The sequence below is a fragment of the Heptranchias perlo genome, chromosome 1, assembly GCF_035084215.1.
Source record: "Heptranchias perlo isolate sHepPer1 chromosome 1, sHepPer1.hap1, whole genome shotgun sequence".
Classification (NCBI taxonomy): Eukaryota; Metazoa; Chordata; class Chondrichthyes; order Hexanchiformes; family Hexanchidae; genus Heptranchias; species Heptranchias perlo.
Window position 1 is genome coordinate 40548038 of NC_090325.1, and position 19644 is coordinate 40567681.

Genomic DNA, 19644 nt, shown 5'->3' on the forward strand with positions numbered 1-19644 from the left:
ACACCAGTCGCTGAAAGCGAGCATTCAGGTGCAGCAAGCAGTTAGGAAGGCGAATGGTATGTTGGCCTTCATTGCAAGAGGATTTGAGTACAGGAGCAGGGTTGTCTTACTGCAGTTATACAGGGCCTTGTTGAGACCACATCTGGAGTATTGTGTGCAGTTTTGGTCTCCTTATCTGAGGAAGGATGTCCTGGCCATGGAGGGAGTGCAACGAAGGTTTACCAGACTGATTCCTGGGATGGCAGGGCTGACGTATGAGGAGAGATTGGCTCGACTAGGCCTATATTCACTAGAGTTTAGAAGAATGAGAGGTGATCTCATCGAAACATATGAAATTCTAACAGGACTAGACAGTATAGACGCAAGGAGGATGCTCCCGATGGCTGGGGAGTCCAGAACTACGGGGCACAGTCTCAGGATACGGGGTATGCCATTTACAACTGAGGTGAGGAGAAATTTCTTCACTCAGAGGGTGGTGAACCTGTGGAATTCTCTACCACAGAAGGCAGTGGAGGCCAAGTCATTAGATGTATTCAAGAAGGAGATAGATATATTTCTTAATGCTAAAGGGATCAAGGGATATGGGGAAAAAATGGGAACAGGGTACTGAGTTAGACGATCAGCCATGATCATTTTGAATGGCGGAGCAGGCCCAAAGGGCCGAATGGCCTACTCTTGCTCCTATTTTCTATGTTTCTAACACTGGATATGATAAAAGTCACTTGGCGTAATCAGTTCTGCTTCTGTTTGTGAATCATTCCAAAATAAAGGTGGGTGCTTTACTTAACATACTAACACAAACTCTTGCTGAACAGGTTCGACATTTCTAGTGTGCTCCCGTCTGACTAACTGACGTCCAGCATCTGTGTTGATTCTTTAAAAGCCTCCCTTCAAAGATTGGCAAAGATCAAAGAAATTTGTTGACACCAATGTGCTATATGTCTCCAAAATGACCAGATATTGCTAACGAATAGATCATTGTTTGAGATCAGTGTAGAACAACTGCTCATCCCATATTTAAATAATCTTTCAGCTGCCCTACGGGTGGCCACCTCAGCATGGGGCTGTCTGGGGGAAATATTCCATCTCGGGTAAGCTCCTGCCAAAGACACATATTAAGACAGCTTATCTGGGTCTTAATCATAAAAAAAAAATTGGCCACAGAATCCCAAACATTGACACTGCCCAATATCTGGTTAAACATTACAACAGCTTGCATTTATATAGCGTCTTTAACATAGTAAAACGTCCCAAGGCGCTCCACAAGAGGGTTATCAAACAAAATTTGACATTGAACCACATTAGGAGATATTAGGATAGGTGGCCAAACGTTTGGTCAAAGATATAGGTTTTAAGGAGCGTCCTGAAGGAGGAGAGAGGTGGAGAGGTTTAAGGAGGGAATTCCAGAGCTTAGGGCCTAGGCAGCTGAATGCACAGTCATAGAATCATAGAATCATAGAAGTTACAACATGGAAACAGGCCCTTCGGCCCAACATGTCCATGTCGCCCAGTTTATACCACTAAGCTAGTCCCAATTTCCTGCACTTGGCCCATATCCCTCTATACCCATCTTACCCATGTAACTGTCCAAATGCTTTTTAAAAGACAAAATTGTACCCGCCTCTACTACTGCCTCTGGCAGCTCGTTCCAGACACTCACCACCCTTTGAGTGAAAAAATTGCCCCTCTGGACCCTTTTGTATCTCTCCCCTCTCACCTTAAATCTATGCCCCCTCGTTATAGACTCCCCTACCTTTGGGAAAAGATTTTGACTATCTACCTTATCTATGCCCCTCATTATTTTATAGACTTCTATAAGATCACCCCTTAACCTCCTACTCTCCAGGGAAAAAAGTCCCAGTCTGTCTAACCTCTCCCTGTAAGTCAAACCATCAAGTCCCGGTAGCATCCTAGTAAATCTTTTCTGCACTCTTTCTAGTTTAATAATATCCTTTCTATAATAGGGTGACCAGAACTGTACACAGTATTCCAAGTGTGGCCTTACTAATGTCTTGTACAACTTCAACAAGACATCCCAACTCCTGCATTCAATGTTCTGACCAATGAAACCAAGCATGCCGAATGCCTTCTTCACCACCCTATCCACCTGTGACTCCACTTTCAAGGAGCTATGAATCTGTACTCCCAGATCTCTTTGTTCTATAACTCTCCCCAACGCCCTACCATTAACGGAGTAGGTCCTGGCCCGATTCGATCTACCAAAATGCATCACCTCACATTTATCTAAATTAAACTCCATCTGCCATTCATCGGCCCACTGGCCCAATTGATCAAGATCCCGTTGCAATCCCAGATAACCTTCTTCACTGTCCACAATGCCACCAATCTTGGTGTCATCTGCAAACTTACTAACCATGCCTCCTAAATTCTCATCCAAATCATTAATATAAATAACAAATAACAGCGGACCCAGCACCGATCCCTGAGGCACACCGCTGGACACAGGCATCCAGTTTGAAAAACAACCCTCCACAACCACCCTCTGTCTTCTGTCGTCAAGCCAATTTTGTATCCAATTGGCTACCTCACCTTGGATCCCATGAGATTTAACCTTATGTAACAACCTACCATGCGGCACCTTGTCAAATGCTTTGCTGAAGTCCATGTAGACCACGTCTACTGCACAGCCCTCATCTATCTTCTTGGTTACCCCTTCAAAAAACTCAATCAAATTCGTGAGACATGATTTTCCTCTCACAAAACCATGCTGACTGTTCCTAATTAGTCCCTGCCTCTCCAAATGCCTGTAGATCCTGTCCCTCAGAATACCCTCTAACAACTTACCCACTACAGATGTCAGGCTCACCGGTCTGTAGTTCCCAGGCTTTTCCCTGCTGCCCTTCTTAAACAAAGGCACAACATTTGCTACCCTCCAATCTTCAGGCACCTCACCTGTAGCGGTGGATGATTCAAATATCTCTGCTAGGGGACCCGCAATTTCCTCCCTAACCTCCCATAACGTCCTGGGATACATTTCATCAGGTCCCGGAGATTTATCTACCTTGATGCGCGTTAAGACTTCCAGCACCTCCCTCTCTGTAATATGTACACTCCTCAAGACATCACTATTTATTTCCCCAAGTTCCCTAACATCCATGCCTTTCTCAACCGTAAATACCGATGTGAAATATTCATTCAGGATCTCACCCATTTCTTGTGGTTCCGCACATAGATGACCTTGTTGATCCTTAAGAGGCCCTACTCTCTCCCTAGTTACCCTTTTGCCCTTTATGTATTTGTAGAAGCTCTTTGGATTCACCTTTGCCTGATCTGCCAAAGCAATCTCATATCCCCTTTTTGCCCTCCTGATTTCTCTCTTAACTCTACTCCGGCAATCTCTATACTCTTCAAGGGATCCACTTGATCCCAGCTGCCTATGCATGTCATATGCCTCCTTCTTCTTTTTGACAAGTGCCTCAATCTCCCGAGTCATCCAAGGTTCCCTACTTCTACCAGCCTTGCCCTTCACTTTATAAGGAATGTGCTTACCCTGAACCCTGGTTAACACACTTTTGAAAGCCTCCCACTTACCAGACGTCCCTTTGCCTGCCAACAGACTCTCCCAATCAACTTCTGAAAGTTCCTGTCTAATACCATCAAAATTGGCCTTTCCCCAATTTAGAATTTTAACTTTTGGGCCAGACCTATCATTCTCCATAGCTATCTTAAAACTAATGGAATTATGATCACTGGTCCCAAAGTGATCCCTCACTAACACTTCTGTCACCTGCCCTTCCTTATTTCCCAAGAGGAGGTCAAGTTTTGCCCCCTCTCTTGTCGGGCCATCCACATACTGAATGAGAAATTCCTCCTGAATACACTCAACAAATTTCTCTCCATCCAAGCCCCTAATGCTATGGCTGTCCCAGTCAATGTTGGGAAAGTTAAAGTCCCCTACTATTACCACCCTATTTTTCTTGCAGCTGTCTGTAATCTCCTTACATATTTGCTCCTCAATTTCCCGTTGACTATTTGGGGGTCTGTAGTACAATCCTATCAAAGTGATCTCTCCCTTCTTATTTTTCAGTTCTACCCATATAGACTCAGTGGGCGAACCCTCGGATATATCCCCTCTCACTACTGCCGTGATGTTCTCCCTAATCAAGAACGCAACTCCCCCTCCTCTCTTACCTCCTGCTCTATCTTTCCTATAGCATCTGCACCCTGGAACATTGAGCTGCCAGTCCTGCCCCTCCCTTAGCCATGTTTCAGTAATAGCTATAACATCCCAGTCCCATGTACCCATCCATGCCCTGAGTTCATCTGCCTTGCCCATCAAACTTCTTGCATTGAAATAAATGCAGTTTAATCTGGACTTCCCTTGTTCTTTGCCCTGCTTTCTCAGACCATCTGTCCGGTCATGTTCTGTACACTCTCCCTTACTGCCTTTTGTTTCTGTCACCATTTTATTTCCCACTGACTTCCTGCATCGGTTCCCATCCCCCTGCCACATTAGTTTAAACCCTCCCCAACAGCACTGGCAAACACTCCCCCTAGGACATTGGTTCCAGTCCTGCCCAGATGCAGACCGTCCAATTTGTACTGGTCCCACCTCCCCCAGAACCGGTTCCAATGGCCCAGGAATTTGAATCCCTCCCTCTTGCACCATCTCTCAAGCCACGTATTCATCTTAGCTATCCTGTCACCAATGATGGAGTGATTAAAATTGGGGATGCGCAAGAGACCAGGATTGGAGGAGTGCAGAGATCTCAGAGGGATATAGGGCTGGAGGAGGTTACAGAGATAGGGAGGGGCGAGGCCATGGAGGGATTTGAAAACAAGGATGAGCATTTTAAAATTGAGGCGTTGCTGGACCAGGAGCCAATGTCAGTCAGTGAGCACAGGGGTGATGGGTGAATGGGACTTGGTGTGTGTTAGGATACGGGCAGCAGAGTTTTGAATGAACTCAAGTTTATGGAGGGTGAAAGGTGGGAAGCTGGCCAGGATAGCATTGGAATAGTCAAGCGGAGAGGTAACAAAGGCATGGATGAGGGTTTCAGCAAATGAGCCGAGGCAGGGCGGAGACAGGCGATGTTACGGAGATAGAATTAAGCGATCTTGATGATGGAGCGGCTGTGTGGCCGGATGTTCATCTCAGTGTCAAATAGGACGCCAAGGATACAAAAGTCTGGTTCAGCCTCAGACAATGGCCACGGACAGGGATGGAGTCTGTGGCTAGGGAATGCAGTTTGTGGTGGTGACCGAAGACAATGGCTTCAGTCTTCCCAATATTTCGTTGGAGGAAATTTCTGCTCATCCAGCACAATATATGGAAGGATACTGAGAGGTGTAGAGGAAGAGAAGGACCTTGGAGTGCATGTCCACAGATCCCTGAAGGTAGCAGGACAGGTATATAAGGTGGTTAAGAAGGCATATGGAATGCTTTCCTTTATTAGCCGAGGCATAGAATATAAAAACAGAGATGTTATCCTGGAACTGTATAAAATACTAGTTAGGCCACTGCTTGAGTATTGCGCACAGTTCTAGTCACCACATTACAGGAAAGACGTAATTGCACTAGAGAGGGTGCAGAGAAGATTTACGAGGATGTTACCAGGACTGGAGAATTTTAGCGATGATGACAGATTGGATAGGCTGGGATTGTTTTCCTTGGAACAGAGAAGGCTGAGGGGTGATTTGACTGAGGTGTACAAAATTATGAGGGGCCTAGATGGAGTGGATAGGAAGGACCTATTTTCCTTAGCGGAGGGGTCAATAACCAGGGGGAATAGATTTAAAGTGATTGGTAGAAGGATTAGAGCGGAAATGAGGAAACGTTTTTTTCACCCAGAGGGTGGTGAGGGTCTGGAACTCACTGCCTGAGAGGGTAGTAGAGGCAGAAACCCTCAACTCATTTAAAAAATACCTGGATGTGCATCTGAAGAGCCGTGGCCCGCAGGGCTATGGACCAAATGCAGGAAAATGGGATTAGGCTGGGTGGCTTGTTTCTCAGCCGGCGCAGACACGACAGGCTGAATGGCCTCCTTCTGTGCCGTACATTTTCTATGATTCTATGATACTAGATGTCAGAAAAGCAGCATGACAAATCAAAGGCAATGGAGGGGTCGAGAGGTGGTTAGCATTGCCTATGCTCATAACATCGAGCTGTTGTGTATACCACCTATTTTAATCTTACATACCACCACTTGTACTTTCCGGTCTTTATGGAAGGTAGTTTGAAAAGCACTTAAGAGTCAATTATTTAAAAGCTCTCTTGGCCAGCCTCTCATCGTCCACGCTCTGTAAACCTCAGCTCATCCAAATCTCTGCTACCCGTATCCTATCCTACCAAGTCCTGCTCACCCATCACTCCTGTCAATGATGACTTAATTGGCTCCTGAGCCCTCAACACCTCCAATTTAACATTCCCATCCTCATGTTTAAATCCCTTCATGGCCTCACCTCTCCTTATCTCTATAACTTCTTCCAGCCCGACACGCTTCCTTGAACTTTTGTTTCTCTGACTCTGGATTCTTACTCATCCCCCTCTCTTTGCCCAACCTTTGTCAGCCATGCCTTCAGCCTTCTGGGTCCCACGCTCTGGAATTCCCAGAGAATAGTGAAACCCTGGAACAGACTGCCGGCTCGTGCGATGGACGTCAATTCATCGAGTTCCTTCAAGCAAGTGCTGGACCTGTTTCGGGCTGAGGTGGTACAAAAGGTTGGTACTACAAGGCATTATCAGGGCCAGAGTGATCTTCTGGACTAGTTTTGATCAACTAAGAGAGGCGGAAAGGAATTTCCCAGATTTTTCCCCCAAATTGATGTGGGGTTTTACCTTTTTTTGCCTCTTTCGGGAGATCACATGGTTTAGGCTGGGGTGCGGAGTCTATATATTGTGATGCACAAGGCATCGCGATTGTATTGGACATGCCGAAGGGACCAGAGGGTCTTTTCCTTTTCGTTATCGTTCATATGTTTGCAATTCCCTTCCTAAACCACTTTCCTCCTTTAAGACCCATCTTAAAACCCAAGTCCTTTAATAAGCTTTTGACCACCTCATTTAATACATTTTTGTCAGATTGCACTTCTGTGAAGTGCCTTGGGACATTTTTTTTACAGTAACTGGCTGTCTTGTTTCCTACATTACAACAGTGACTATACTTCCAAAGTACTTCATTTGCTGTAAAGCACTTTGGGACATCCTGGGATCATGAAAGATGCTATACAAATGTAAGCTCTTTCTTTCTTAAAGGCACTATATAAATGCAAGTTAGTGTTGTTGCAGCAATATAAAGTACAATTGTAAAACAACAAACGGGTTTGATTTACATGTAATACATGAATGAACAGAACACAGTTTTCACAGTGTGATTCATTTATTTTCTCTCACCCATACATGTAAAATAATAAAACATAGCTTTGCACAGTTCAAGGTTCAAATCTACTTTCAAACTAGCTAATCTCAAAGTAACTAACCATATTCTCCTCTGTTACAGGCTGTACACATTAGTACACCAACCTAGAGTGTCTCTGAATGTCTCTGATTGGCTCAAGGAGAGGGTCAGACAGTTTTCTGACCCTCCCTCAGCTCAGTGTGTTGAGGAATGGCTCCCTAAGCTGTCAAAATTACCAACTTGAATGAAATGTCACCCCTTAATATGGAAGCCTGTAGCACCGGTATGTCTTGTCCAGCCAAGTCCCCTGCTGGGCCCAATGAATGAAAAACATTCTATCATAATGGCACAAAATGCTCCGTATCAAACATAATAAGCCTCATTGTCTCAAAGCTAATGTAACTACAAAAGAAAACAATCTGATGCCTGGCCTGTTTGATATCCCATCTGGGAACTATTCTGCCACAAGGGTATGAACTGCTATAGTGTGTACTCAATTTCAAATTGTTCTCTTAAATTAACATTCTAAATGTTAGTCTAGATTACATGTCAGCTGGCTACTGTGAACAAAATGTTACATTTAGCACAGAAAGAAATATTATAAATTGAGAAAATTCTGTTTGACCAATGCCGATAAAACCCCAAAATGCCGTACTAGGGCAATGTCTATTTACAGAAAAAGCCACAGCTCACACAATCTGGATGGATTCTGAGAATTCTCTGAGGTGGGTTGTATTATTCTTGGGGGATCTTCAGTTCGGAGAAAAATAAATAAAATGCTAATGTTTTTTTGGAAATTTTTAGAGTACTAGCAGAGGTCCTGTGACATTACTTATTGCAACTTGGATGATAGAGTTTTAAGAGGACAGGGCATTATACTGTGTAATGCACAATGTTATTCTGCTGCTAAGGTGAAGCTGCTTTTAGCTGCCCTGCCCATTAAAGCCACAAAATGTAATTGCTTGAAGTAAACATAGTCTGAGATCATTCAGAGTTTAATAGCTGCTTGCTGCGGAAAGTTTTTTTTAATAAATGTCCAAGTCAGAAAACAGAATCAAATGATTGCTTTGTTTCGGCGTAATTTTAACACTTTGAAATGTGATGTCTGAAGTATGATGGGACAATGTGAAAACTTTTCTATATATAGATTTAAATGACCGTTTTGGTTCATGTTTTAACATTTTGGATGCTGTTCTGGGCCCAAAGGCTACATGATATGAAGAAAGGAATGAAGTAAGTGGAGACACAAAGGAAAAAAATTGAGCTGAGGAACTTAGGTGAGGAATTGAGGAAGATTTATAGGCAACTAGACCAAGAAATGAAGTGAAGGAAGGAAATGAGCCACATGAGAATTAGAATGTTGTGTACAAATTTGCTTTTATGACAATAAGACTCTCTATTAAAGGCCCTTCCCCTTTCTATCAGTCAGTCTGTGCTTCATGCCATCTACCACAGAGAAAGAGATGGCCATGGGGTTCTATCGATGTTACTCTGAAATTGAATGCAGAGGTGTTACAGAGCAACTTCCCTTTGATTTTTCCCTCCTTAACTATCAGAACTGCCATCTTTCAGTAGATTGGCCAGATGGATGAGGTCCACACGTGGAATATTTACGCACAAATTCACATCCTTTCATATTGGTGCTCTATAATTCAATTGGTTTTTTAAAAAAAAATCAATAATGCATAAGGACATAGCTTTTAATGGATTTGTTAGTTAATGCATTGTCCGATTGGTACTGAGCCATTCAGATCAGGAAGGTCACAGGGTTGATTCCCCAGTTTGTCTGAACTAGTTGATCTTAAACAGGGCTGTGGTACACCCGCTACAATTAGCCTTAGTATCCCTGGGAAAGGAAAAATCAGCTAAGGTTCCCTGTTAATGATTGCTGTTGAGTGAATACTGCAGAAAAAGTATGTGTTTGTCAACACTGGAAGAAGATAGGATTAGGCTTGGTTGTTATTCCCTCCATGGTGAATTAGCATGCCGACACTCACTACCTAGGCTCACACACTTGGGTAAAGGTATTGGAAGATTGCCAGAGCCCACAGAATGATATTCTGGCAGAAATCAGCACTTTCTGAAGAGGAGAAAATTGGGTGAAAAAAAAAACAGCCTACACTTTGCATTGTAAAAATAATGTAGTTAGTTCCCAGGTTTTTTTTAAATGATATATCATTTTTAACCTGTCCTTTTCTAATCTGTGCTAGGTTGTTGTGTTGAAATGACATCTGCTGGCATGCTGACCAAATAAGATTATGTCAGATGTGGTTACTGAAGGAGAACAGAGAATTAAGCTCAGGTTCCAGGGCCTGGGTGGCACAGTATGTTGGCAGCTGTCCTTTCACCTTTGGGAGCTGGGTTTGAATCCAGCCTGAACAGATCAGATTAAAGTCTGCTGTCTTCTAACTGAAATCAGTTTGAGCTATCTCAACCCAATTCCTAGAGGGCTTGGACTCAAGCCAGAACTGTCCCTAATCTGTCAGTAAATTGGCAACTTTCTTCAGGATTCAGAAGGATGGCAGACATGGGAAATGGAAATGTACTGGAGGGAATGCTGTACTGAGGTTAGAACTAAGGCACACAGTAGGGGCAGAGAAAGTAGGAGTTTTGCTCTGCATTAAACCTCTGCTTAACTGATTTGATGATGCTTAATATTAACACTGGTTACTTGAAATGGAAAATTCTCCATTTCCTATTTCCCAAATCTTAAGTTCTTTCACAGAAAATTGTCTGTCTAGTATGGTAGGGCTCAGGTGATACAAAATTCTGCAAAAGCAAATGTTAAGCAGTTGACTGTCTTCATCTAAACTCCGAGATTAGATAACTATGATACAGATAGAGGGCCTGAAAATGCAAGGAATGCAAAGGGATGGGCCAGCCTACACTGGAACCTCCACCTGCCAAGGGCACCACGCTGGGGTGGGAATTCCTTGTTGGGAGTTCTCAATGCCTTGACCCTCAGCTTGGACCAGGCTTAAGATCAGTATAGGTGTAGTGAGACCAGGTATCCTTGCCCGATCCCAGTAGAACATGGGAATCCAGACAAGGGCTGAGGATTGGATTCCTGAAGATGAGGAGCCGTACAGCAGTTCAGGAGAGGAGGTTGAAATGGTCCCTTTTGTAAGAGGACTACTGGACAACGTGAACAATCTTCTTGGGGAGGCCTGATACCTGAATGGCTGGTCAGCTACCACCAGCATTCCCACGGTCTTCAGTGGGGGTCATGGTAGATGTAACCCCAAACCGCCAAAGGCTCACTCCTGTAGGCCCTGCCCCCTAACCCCGCAAACTTTGATGGAGTCAGTGGCAGAATTCTGCAGTGGGTACGATACCTGCCAAGCTGATGAGATCACACCCCTGTGAAATCTCCAAGCCAGAAGAGCAGCAGTTGGACCTTTGTGTCTTTGATCCATGAAATGAGAAATCAGCCAGGATTCCTGCTGCTGATTGCTATAGAGTGCTTTTTGCTGGAAAGTGTGGATGTGTGGACATTGAGTGATGACATGCTCAGTTGTGAAGCCTTCACCTCCCCCCCCCCCACCCCAACCCCTTACCCCCATGTGCAATTGCTTGACAGTACTCACTGTTTAGACCCACAGATGAAGAATGGAAGAACTTTCGAGCCCATGGGCATGATTTTAGCTCGGAGCCGGAAACCCAGCGCATCCATAGATATTCGCATGGGGAACCTGGAAGCCAAATGAGTACGTTGCAATCTGCAATCGCAACTCAATTGAAGATAAGTATTTGTGTTTCCAGGTTTTCCGTGCGCCAGGCTGATTGATGGGCTGGCTGCCTGTCAAAAGGAAAGGAGCCGCAAATCGGAGAGAGAGGAGGGAGAGATCGATCGTGGGCCGTTGATAAAAAAAAATCGGAGCGGTGGCGGGGGAGGGGGGGGGGGGGTGACCAATTGCAGGGGTCCCGTCATGCCAGGTAAGCAAGCTTGTTGGGCCTGGATGAAGCACTCCTGCTCCCCCTGGCCCACAAACAGTGCAATAAAGGCACTCACCTCATGGATTCAGCCCTTCCCGCCTGCTTTCACCTGACGTGAATCAGAAGTGATGGGAAATCCGAACAGGTAAGGTTAAATTTATTTTACATTTGTAAAACACAAGATTAAGTGCCTCAACTATCACAACGAGGTACGTTGCCCCTTTAAGTATCGGCCCGCCAGCTTTAAGTGGGGACAGGACTTCCAGATTTCTGGTGCACGGGCGCATCCTACCCGCCTGGGTTAAACCCGGAAGTGAGCGTGTTGGAGCCGGGATACGGTCCCACTCCAAAAAATCTACTATTTCTACTGCCTACCCGCCCCCAACCCACCCATTGTTGGGGGTTAAAATTACCCATGTAACTGTACATTAGGAAGAGTCAGCATGTTCAGTAGAGAAAAGAGAACATTTCATTTGAAATGTATCCTAGGAGCCCTGGATAATGTTTATCCCTCAACTAACACCAACAAAACATTATCTGGTTATTTATCTCAATGCCATTTGTGGGGCTCTGCTGTGGCCAAATTGGCTGCCACATTTACGTGCATAATACGTGACTACACTTCAAAATTAATTCATTGGCTGTAAAGCACTTTGGAACATCCTGAGGTCATGACATATATATATAGTTAATTATGTGTTGTAGATTTATTTAGTTTTTAAACTTAGTTTTGGGTCAGCCTTTTACATCAACAATGGCTGTCAATGCACAAACGAACTGCCAGTGCATTCCGTGTCGCTGATGCGTAACAAACTTCATGGAAAGATTAATGACTCAAATTGCAGGAGAAATCATTTGCAGTTGGTTACTAAGAAAATTTAACAGTCACTACCAATTATACGAAGAGTTAATTATTCCTAAGCGTTATTTAGATTTTCTTGATAAACCTTTGAGGAATTTATTTTTGATGATAGAAATCAGATTATTGAAAAATGTGCATGAAAATGAATTACATTTTCAGTCCCTCTGGCATGTAAGGGAAGGAACCATAAGTAGTTCTGAATTACTTTATTGTTGCCTAATCATGCAGCAGGGAGGGCTGACCACAACTGCTCCTTTTAGTCTGCACACAGCACACCAAACATCAACAGCCAATAGCAAAGGGCCCATGTGTTGCATGTCCCACCATACAATGTGGCTGTGGTTTATTCATTTCACTGATGGGCGTCCAACCAATGTTCTCAAATTTCTGAAAATTTACTCTTGACCATCTTCTCTATAAGGGCTACATTTAATTTACAGTCAAAATGTGGAAAATTTAGCCCAGTTAAATGTTCTAAGTATCTGCATATGACAAATGGACTGGAGTACAAGGGAGCAGAAGTTATGCTGCAGCTATACAAAACCCTGGTTAGACCGCACCTGGAGTACTGTGAGCAGTTCTGGTCACCGCACCTTCGGAAGGACATATTGGCCTTGGAGGGAGTGCAGCGTAGGTTTACTAGAATGATACCCGGACTTCAAGGGTTAAGTTACGAGGAGAGATTACACAAATTGGGGTTGTATTCTGTAGAGTTTAGAAGGTTAAGAGGTGATCTGATCGAAGTTTATAAGATATTAAAGGGGAACGGATCGGGTGGATAGAGAGAAACTATTTCCGCTGGTTGGGGATTCTAGGAGTAGGGGGCACAGTCTAAAAATTAGAGCCAGACCTTTCAGGAGTGAGATTAGAAAACATTTCTACACACAAAGGGTGGTAGAAGTTTGGAATTCTCTTCCGCAAACGGCAATTGATACTAGCTCAATTGCTAAATTTAAATCGGAGATAGATAGCTTTTTGGGAAACAAAGGTATTAAGGGATATGGCCAAAGGCAGGTATATGGAGCTCGATCACAGATCAGCCATGATCTTATCAAAGGACGGAGCAGGCTCGAGGGGCTGAATGGCCTACTCCTGATCCTATGTTCCTATGGTAGTGCAACTCATCCTTCAAAAAACAGACTGAACTCTGCTAAAAAGCACTTATCTGAATTGAATTTTCAGGAAAGTACATTCACATACATATACATAGGAAATCCCCCCCTCCCCTACCCCCACCTCTGGTGGAAACAAGATTGGGGGGGGGGGGGGGGAGGTGGGCAGTTAAAATGGAGCAGGAGACATACCCACTCCTTTCCCACCCCCATCTGGCTGACTTCAGTTTTATATTGCAATTTTTAGTTACACTCATTTCCAGAAATGAAAGATGTTAATCCTGCCTCAATACAATGGTATATACATGCCCAAATTCCCAATTAACTACTGGCAGGCGAAGCTCCATACTGGGAGCAGGATTTCATAAACTCAGCTGTTGTAACATGAGGTCTGAGATTTTAAAAGTTTTAAAAATAATGTTTTAGTTTCCTTGTGGGTCAGGAGGAGCAGGAGTGCTCTTCTGGGCCCCACAGGGAAACCTTGGGCCTCCTCTGCCCTGAACTTCCATCCCTCCCCCGCCCAGGATTCCGCTCCTGGAACACTTACCTTATACTGGACACCATTCCCACAGATCCCCAACAACGGCCGCCTGATTTCAACAGCTGGGCAGCCATTTCCTGCCGACATCCTGGTCTTTTTGGTTGGGAAGTTGACAAATGCCATGTTAATGAGGACCAGCCATTAATATCGGCTGAGCCTGCCTGCTGCTGTTCCCGGACGAGCACACGGATCACCTTTCCACATTCCCGCCCGGGAGTTCGAGCTCATGCTTACAAAATGTTGAGCATTTCTCCTCCCTGAAAAGGAGATATTCTCCATTTCCTCAGTGAACAAAGTGGGAGCCTGGAGACCTGCTACATTAAGTTCCTTGGCTAACAGAGACCCACTTGCATGGCCTATACAGTGAGTCCATCTTTGGCTGGCTTCCTTTGTGATGAACAGGAATCAGCATCCTTCCTAATCCAAGGTTCTGACCTTCAGACTCAGGCACAATGACTTTAGTCCAATACTGAACTTTTTAAAGTTACAATCATTGCCAGAAATGGCATTTAGCATCATTGAAAGAGGTTCCACCTCATTGCAATAGGAAGTGCGTGCCCAAATTCTCAAGAATTCACCTGGCAGGTGAAGCTCCATGCTGGAAGCAGGATTTCATAAGATCAGTCCACATAAGACTTTTTTTCCCGCTCAGTAAACACAACTCCATCACTGATATCCGGTGAAGCAAAGCCTACAATAGAAATTATCCTTTCACATTCCCAGTTATCTGTATCCACTCTGTACACTTGGTGGTCTGTCTCTGGTGCAAGTGAACCTGCCCCACATTCCTCCTTTCATCTGCTTCTTCCTCCTCCAAAAATACATATAGAGTGAATCAACTACAGAAATTCCTGCAGTCTGGTTTGTAGCAATCAAAAATCTTGCAAACAGCTAAAAGAAAAATCCTCCAAAAAAAATAGCAAAAAATCAAAAATCCACCAATGGAACATCCAAAGATAAATGTCACTATGAAAAATCTATATCAGAAATGCTAACACTTTAAACTTGAACAAACCCAGAACATGTCTGGCCTGCATTCTCCATTTTATATGGGTGAGATGAGAGCACAGTACTTTCCCCAAGAAACAATTGGGGAATTGTGCAAAATCTTTTTTAATACAATTTTCTGTCATTTCAATATTAAAATAAAGCTCTCATACAGAATGTGCAAGAGCACTTTGGCTGGCCTAAAAACTGTCTGGAAGATAAGCTCTGTCTGGTATGGGTGGCGATTTATCAATATTTCCCAACCCTTGCTCACCTGTTCCACATCAGCATGAATAATCCTACCAGCTGGAAAATGTACCCTATATAGTCTATTTCAAATACATCTAAAGAATACAATTTGAATTTTAACTTATGGACTTGCTTCATAAAGGGAGGATTAGAGTGAATAGTCATCCCTATATAGAGGAGCATTAGGAGAGTATCTGTAGCAAACACTGCCAGGAACGACTTCAGGCCACAGTCTCTTTAGAACAATTTGGCCCATTAAGCCTGCTCTGTTATTTTGTTAACCATGGCAGCTCTTTATCATCCCAATTTCCTGCCCTTTCTCCATAGCCTTTAAATGGGCTAAATAAATAGAGGAATAGAGTACAAAAGTATGGAAGTCATGATGAACCTTTGTAAAACATTGGTTCGGCCACAGTTGGAGTACTGTATCCAGTTCTGGGCACCATACTTTAGAAAAGATGTGAAGACCTTAGAAAGGGTGCAGAAGAGATTTACTAGAATGATTCCAGGGATGAGGGATTTCAGTCATGTGGATAGACTGGAGAAGCTGGGGTTTTTCTCCTTTGAACAGAATTGGTTGCGAGGAGGTTTGATAGAGGGATTCAAAACCATGAAAGGTCTAGAGAGAGTAGATAGAGATAGAGAAAAACTGTTCCCAATAGCAGAAGGGTCAAGAACCAGAAGACATAGATTTAAGGTGATTGGCAAAAGAACCAAAGGTGACATGAGGAAAAACTTTTTTTTTTAAACACAGCGAGTGGTTAGGAACTGGAACGTACTGCCAGAGGGGGTGGTGGAGGCAGATTCAATCATGGCTTTCAAAAGGGAACTGGATAAGTACTTGAAAGGAAAAAAATTGCAGGGCTACGGGGATAGGGTGGGGGTGTGGGACTAGCTGGATTGCTCTTGCATTGAGCCGGGGTGGACTCGATGGCCCCCTTCCGCGCTGTAACCTTTCTATGAAATATCCTTCCTTAATGGAAATCTGGAACTTTCTCTCCCTGTGGTGGTTGTGGCTGTGGTGCTAGGTCACTTGGAAGTTTCAAGACTGAGATCGATAGGTTTTTATTAGGCAAGGGTGTCAAAGGATATAGAGCAAAGGGCGGTAAATGAAGTTGAGATACAGATCAGCCATGATCTAACTGAATGGCCTACTCCTGTTTTTATGTTCCTAAGGATATTAAGGGATACGACAAAAGTACATGGAATTGGGATTAAGTACCTCTATCATAATTGAATCAATTCAATTTGATTTGATTTAATTTCAACTTTAGAAAAAAGCAAATTACCAGTTGCATTAACAAAGCTACAGAAAGTGCCCCAGACTTGGGTAGAATAGATTCCACTTTGTGACCAAAGCAGATTCATTGATAATTCTAAATTAACACATTCACAAATTTGGTTGGAAATAACAACCAGAGGAAATCTTCCCTCACTGTGACTATATCTTGGAAGAATTTATTTTCCAATTTTCTCCTCTCCACTAACTCTTGCTGGATATAGTTCCATGGGCACCAGCAGCCCTCCAGTATCTTGACCAAGTGATTCTTTGTGTGTGAGCATAGACAAGTCTGTGTTTGGAGCCTTTTTGACCATGGAGGGCATCACAGTTGACCTCAATCCTACCTTTACACAATGTCTAAATAGAAGCACTTTCCAGCAGAGATTACTGGATAGCGATCAGAAGCAGAAATTCTGGTTGTGTATTGTCCCTTCCCCATCCTGGGGGCATTAGGCCAAATGCAGCACTCCAAGTGCTATCCAGCCTAAGATAGAAAGTTTTAAGTATGTTATGGTCTGTTAGTTATGGAATGAATACAACACCCATCATATGACGTCACTTATCTCTCTTATCATTCTTACTTTCGCTGGTGTGAATAATTACATTGGGGAAGAGTGAAATTACAGATAGTGCATTGCCAAAACAGCCATTGTAACTTCACGAGTTTATCACTGGGAAGGACTGGCTTGAGTGTGATGTTAATACAATCCCTCTGTAAAATATCAGCAACGTTTGAGAAGCCACATGGAACTACTCCAACCTCATCCTTTATGGATTAACTGATTCCGTACAAATTCCTTTAGAATGTGGAAGGAATGAGATTGATAACGTAACAGTACTGATAAGCCAAAAAACAATCCAAGTCCAGTTTAAAGTGACCATAACTGTATTTTTCCCCTCTCTCTGGGACCTGCAAATAACTCCTCGGTTGTATTGCAACAAATGGATGCATTTTTACAAGCAGTGTGAGCAAACGGCCATATTTTTATACTCCCCACTTACATTGCTTTTGAGTAAGGGAAAGCAGAGCTCCACAGATATCCTTCTTAGTACCAGTGAGATTTCTAAGGACATAAAAAGCTGATGGGATTGAAAGGCTGGACAGCAGCATGTCTGAGTTAGCTTCAATCAATGTGTGTTGTTAGTGACAGAAGACTTGCTGCCAGCACAAAATTGTCAATTTCTACAAAATCAGCACAATTACACTGCATATTTGGTAAAAAAATTGTATAATTGTGGGCATAAGATGCTTTAAAACTGTTCAGTACTTAAAACATTAGCCTAGAACATTTACCAACTGTGCTAAGTACCTGATAATTCAGCAGAGTGCAGTACACAGATCTTTTGATGAGTTGCAAACTTCTTAAAAACACTCCACAGAGATTCTTGAACATTCATTTTTAACATTTTAAAGCAATTATTGGCAAGTAAAACAAAATGCAGTTGGTTTCAACTGCACTGTGCCATCAACATTAAATGACTTTGTGAGAAAACTGAGACCAATCTGGCTTCGCTACTTAATGTACATAAGATGTGAACACTGGCAACTGCACATTGACTTTCATTCAATCTACAAGAACTACTCTTGCTGAGCAGATGCTTTCTATTATCACCTTGGTCCAAAACCAGCTATCTTGGAGCTCATTTTTTCACCCAAATTAAAGTTAGAGTTCCAATTGGATTCACATGTGAATTGATGCTCACTGCACCCACTCCAGCTAAGGCTCAACATACTATAAGCCAATTACGTTGCACAGTTTACATTGATACAAGATGGTTTTGGTACCACACAGATGCAAAATACATCGTGCAACAAGGCGGTAGTCTCAACATCTTCGTTTCGCACCAGTTCCATTGCATGGCCAGAACCCTACTTTCCCTGACTTTGATGTGCAATCCTGAGCTAGCATTATAACTCAGTTCTGCAGGCCCCACATCACTGCAGGTACCGGTCTCAAACTGGTATCTGTAATGGCAAGTTGTTGCAGTAATAGTAGAACAGCACAATTACAGACTCAAAGGTGAAATTCTTCTTTTCACTAAAAAAAACTAATTAACGACCTACGGGTGAAAATGCAGGAATAGATTGACGCTTTAAAATGCGTGATTTCTGAAATGGGATTTTGCTACCAGATTGTTAATTATGGAGAAAAACGAGCGTTCTTTCCCTAAAAGATAAATTTTACTTTGAATAACAGTCAGTTAAGCGGTGACCATCACTCAGACACAACATATTTGAACCAATAAATAGATAAGAATCTCAGAGATTACTTTAATCGCAAGTCAGCGAACAAGTGTGAGAAAGTGATAGTTTGAAGGTGCTTACCTGAAACAGGTCGCCACTACTCCAGTGGATTTCAAGCATGGGTACTCGGTTGTAATGACTTTGTTTTCTGGACAAGTCTCTCTGCTTGAAGATCAAACGGAGTTTTTCAGGTATCAATGAAAGAGGGAAAAAAAAGGAATTCTTAAAGTAAATCTGTTTTCGTTCCCATGGAATTGACAGCGACTTATTAACTCCTAAATGTAATTAAACGTGCTTTTAGGCGCACAGTAGGTGGCAGATAAGTATGCGTTTTCCACTTTATATTAACCTTTAGCGAGAATTAAAAATATCTGGAGCCATAATTGTTATTAGCGGTGGTGGGGTGGGAAGAGAAGAATGAGATACAAATGACAAACCTGTACATTTCATCTTGCTCTGATATGGCAAAGTAGGAATACGGGAATCCTGTGGACATCAGCGACATCATCAAGGCAGCTCTCAGTAAATTCACAAAGCTTTTGTAAAACATTGTCCTCCCCGTGTAATCACTGATCAGACACGGTCCAAGGATTGCCAGCTGAGTTGCTGGGACAGAATCGCTCTACAAACTTTCAGGCTCAGCCACTTTTTTTTTTCAAAGGCTTGAAGACTTTTCATGTGAGTGATCGACTCAGAGAGTGTAGCTGGTTTTCCTCATTTCGCTTTTTAAAAAAAAAAATTGACTTTGCTGCAGGGTTAAGGACACTCGCGCTGAGATGGTATTTGTCAGCAGTGAAAGGTTTTTGGCTCTGCCGATGGGGCTGTTGTTTAGTTTAGATAAACGTTTTATATATATATATATATATTGCACAGGATCGAATGCGCAAGTGAGCGGCGAGGGGAGGAACTTGGATACGAGAGCGTGTGTACCAGATGATGTATGTGAATGTTAGTGTATGTCAGTGTTGTATGTGACTAGGGGTGGAGGCGTTTGTCAATGTCTGTACATGTGTTAATTTGATTGCGTGTGTACTTGTATGAATACAATGTGTGTAAATGAATGCACGTGCCC

General features: G+C 43.1%; 1 protein-coding gene across 1 annotated transcript in view; it reads right to left on the minus strand.

Annotated features, from left to right (window-relative positions):
* Positions 1–19347, minus strand: part of ccbe1 (collagen and calcium binding EGF domains 1) — a 293451-nt gene extending 274104 nt beyond the window's left edge. Inside the window, exons 1-2 of the mRNA XM_067984130.1 lie at positions 19010–19347; positions 18654–18737 (exon numbers count right to left, since the gene is read on the minus strand). Coding sequence (XP_067840231.1) covers positions 18654–18737; positions 19010–19122 — 197 coding nt within the window. The 5' untranslated portion in view covers positions 19123–19347. The remainder of the gene's footprint in view (positions 1–18653; positions 18738–19009) is intronic.
* Between the last annotated feature and the right edge of the window lie 297 nt (positions 19348–19644).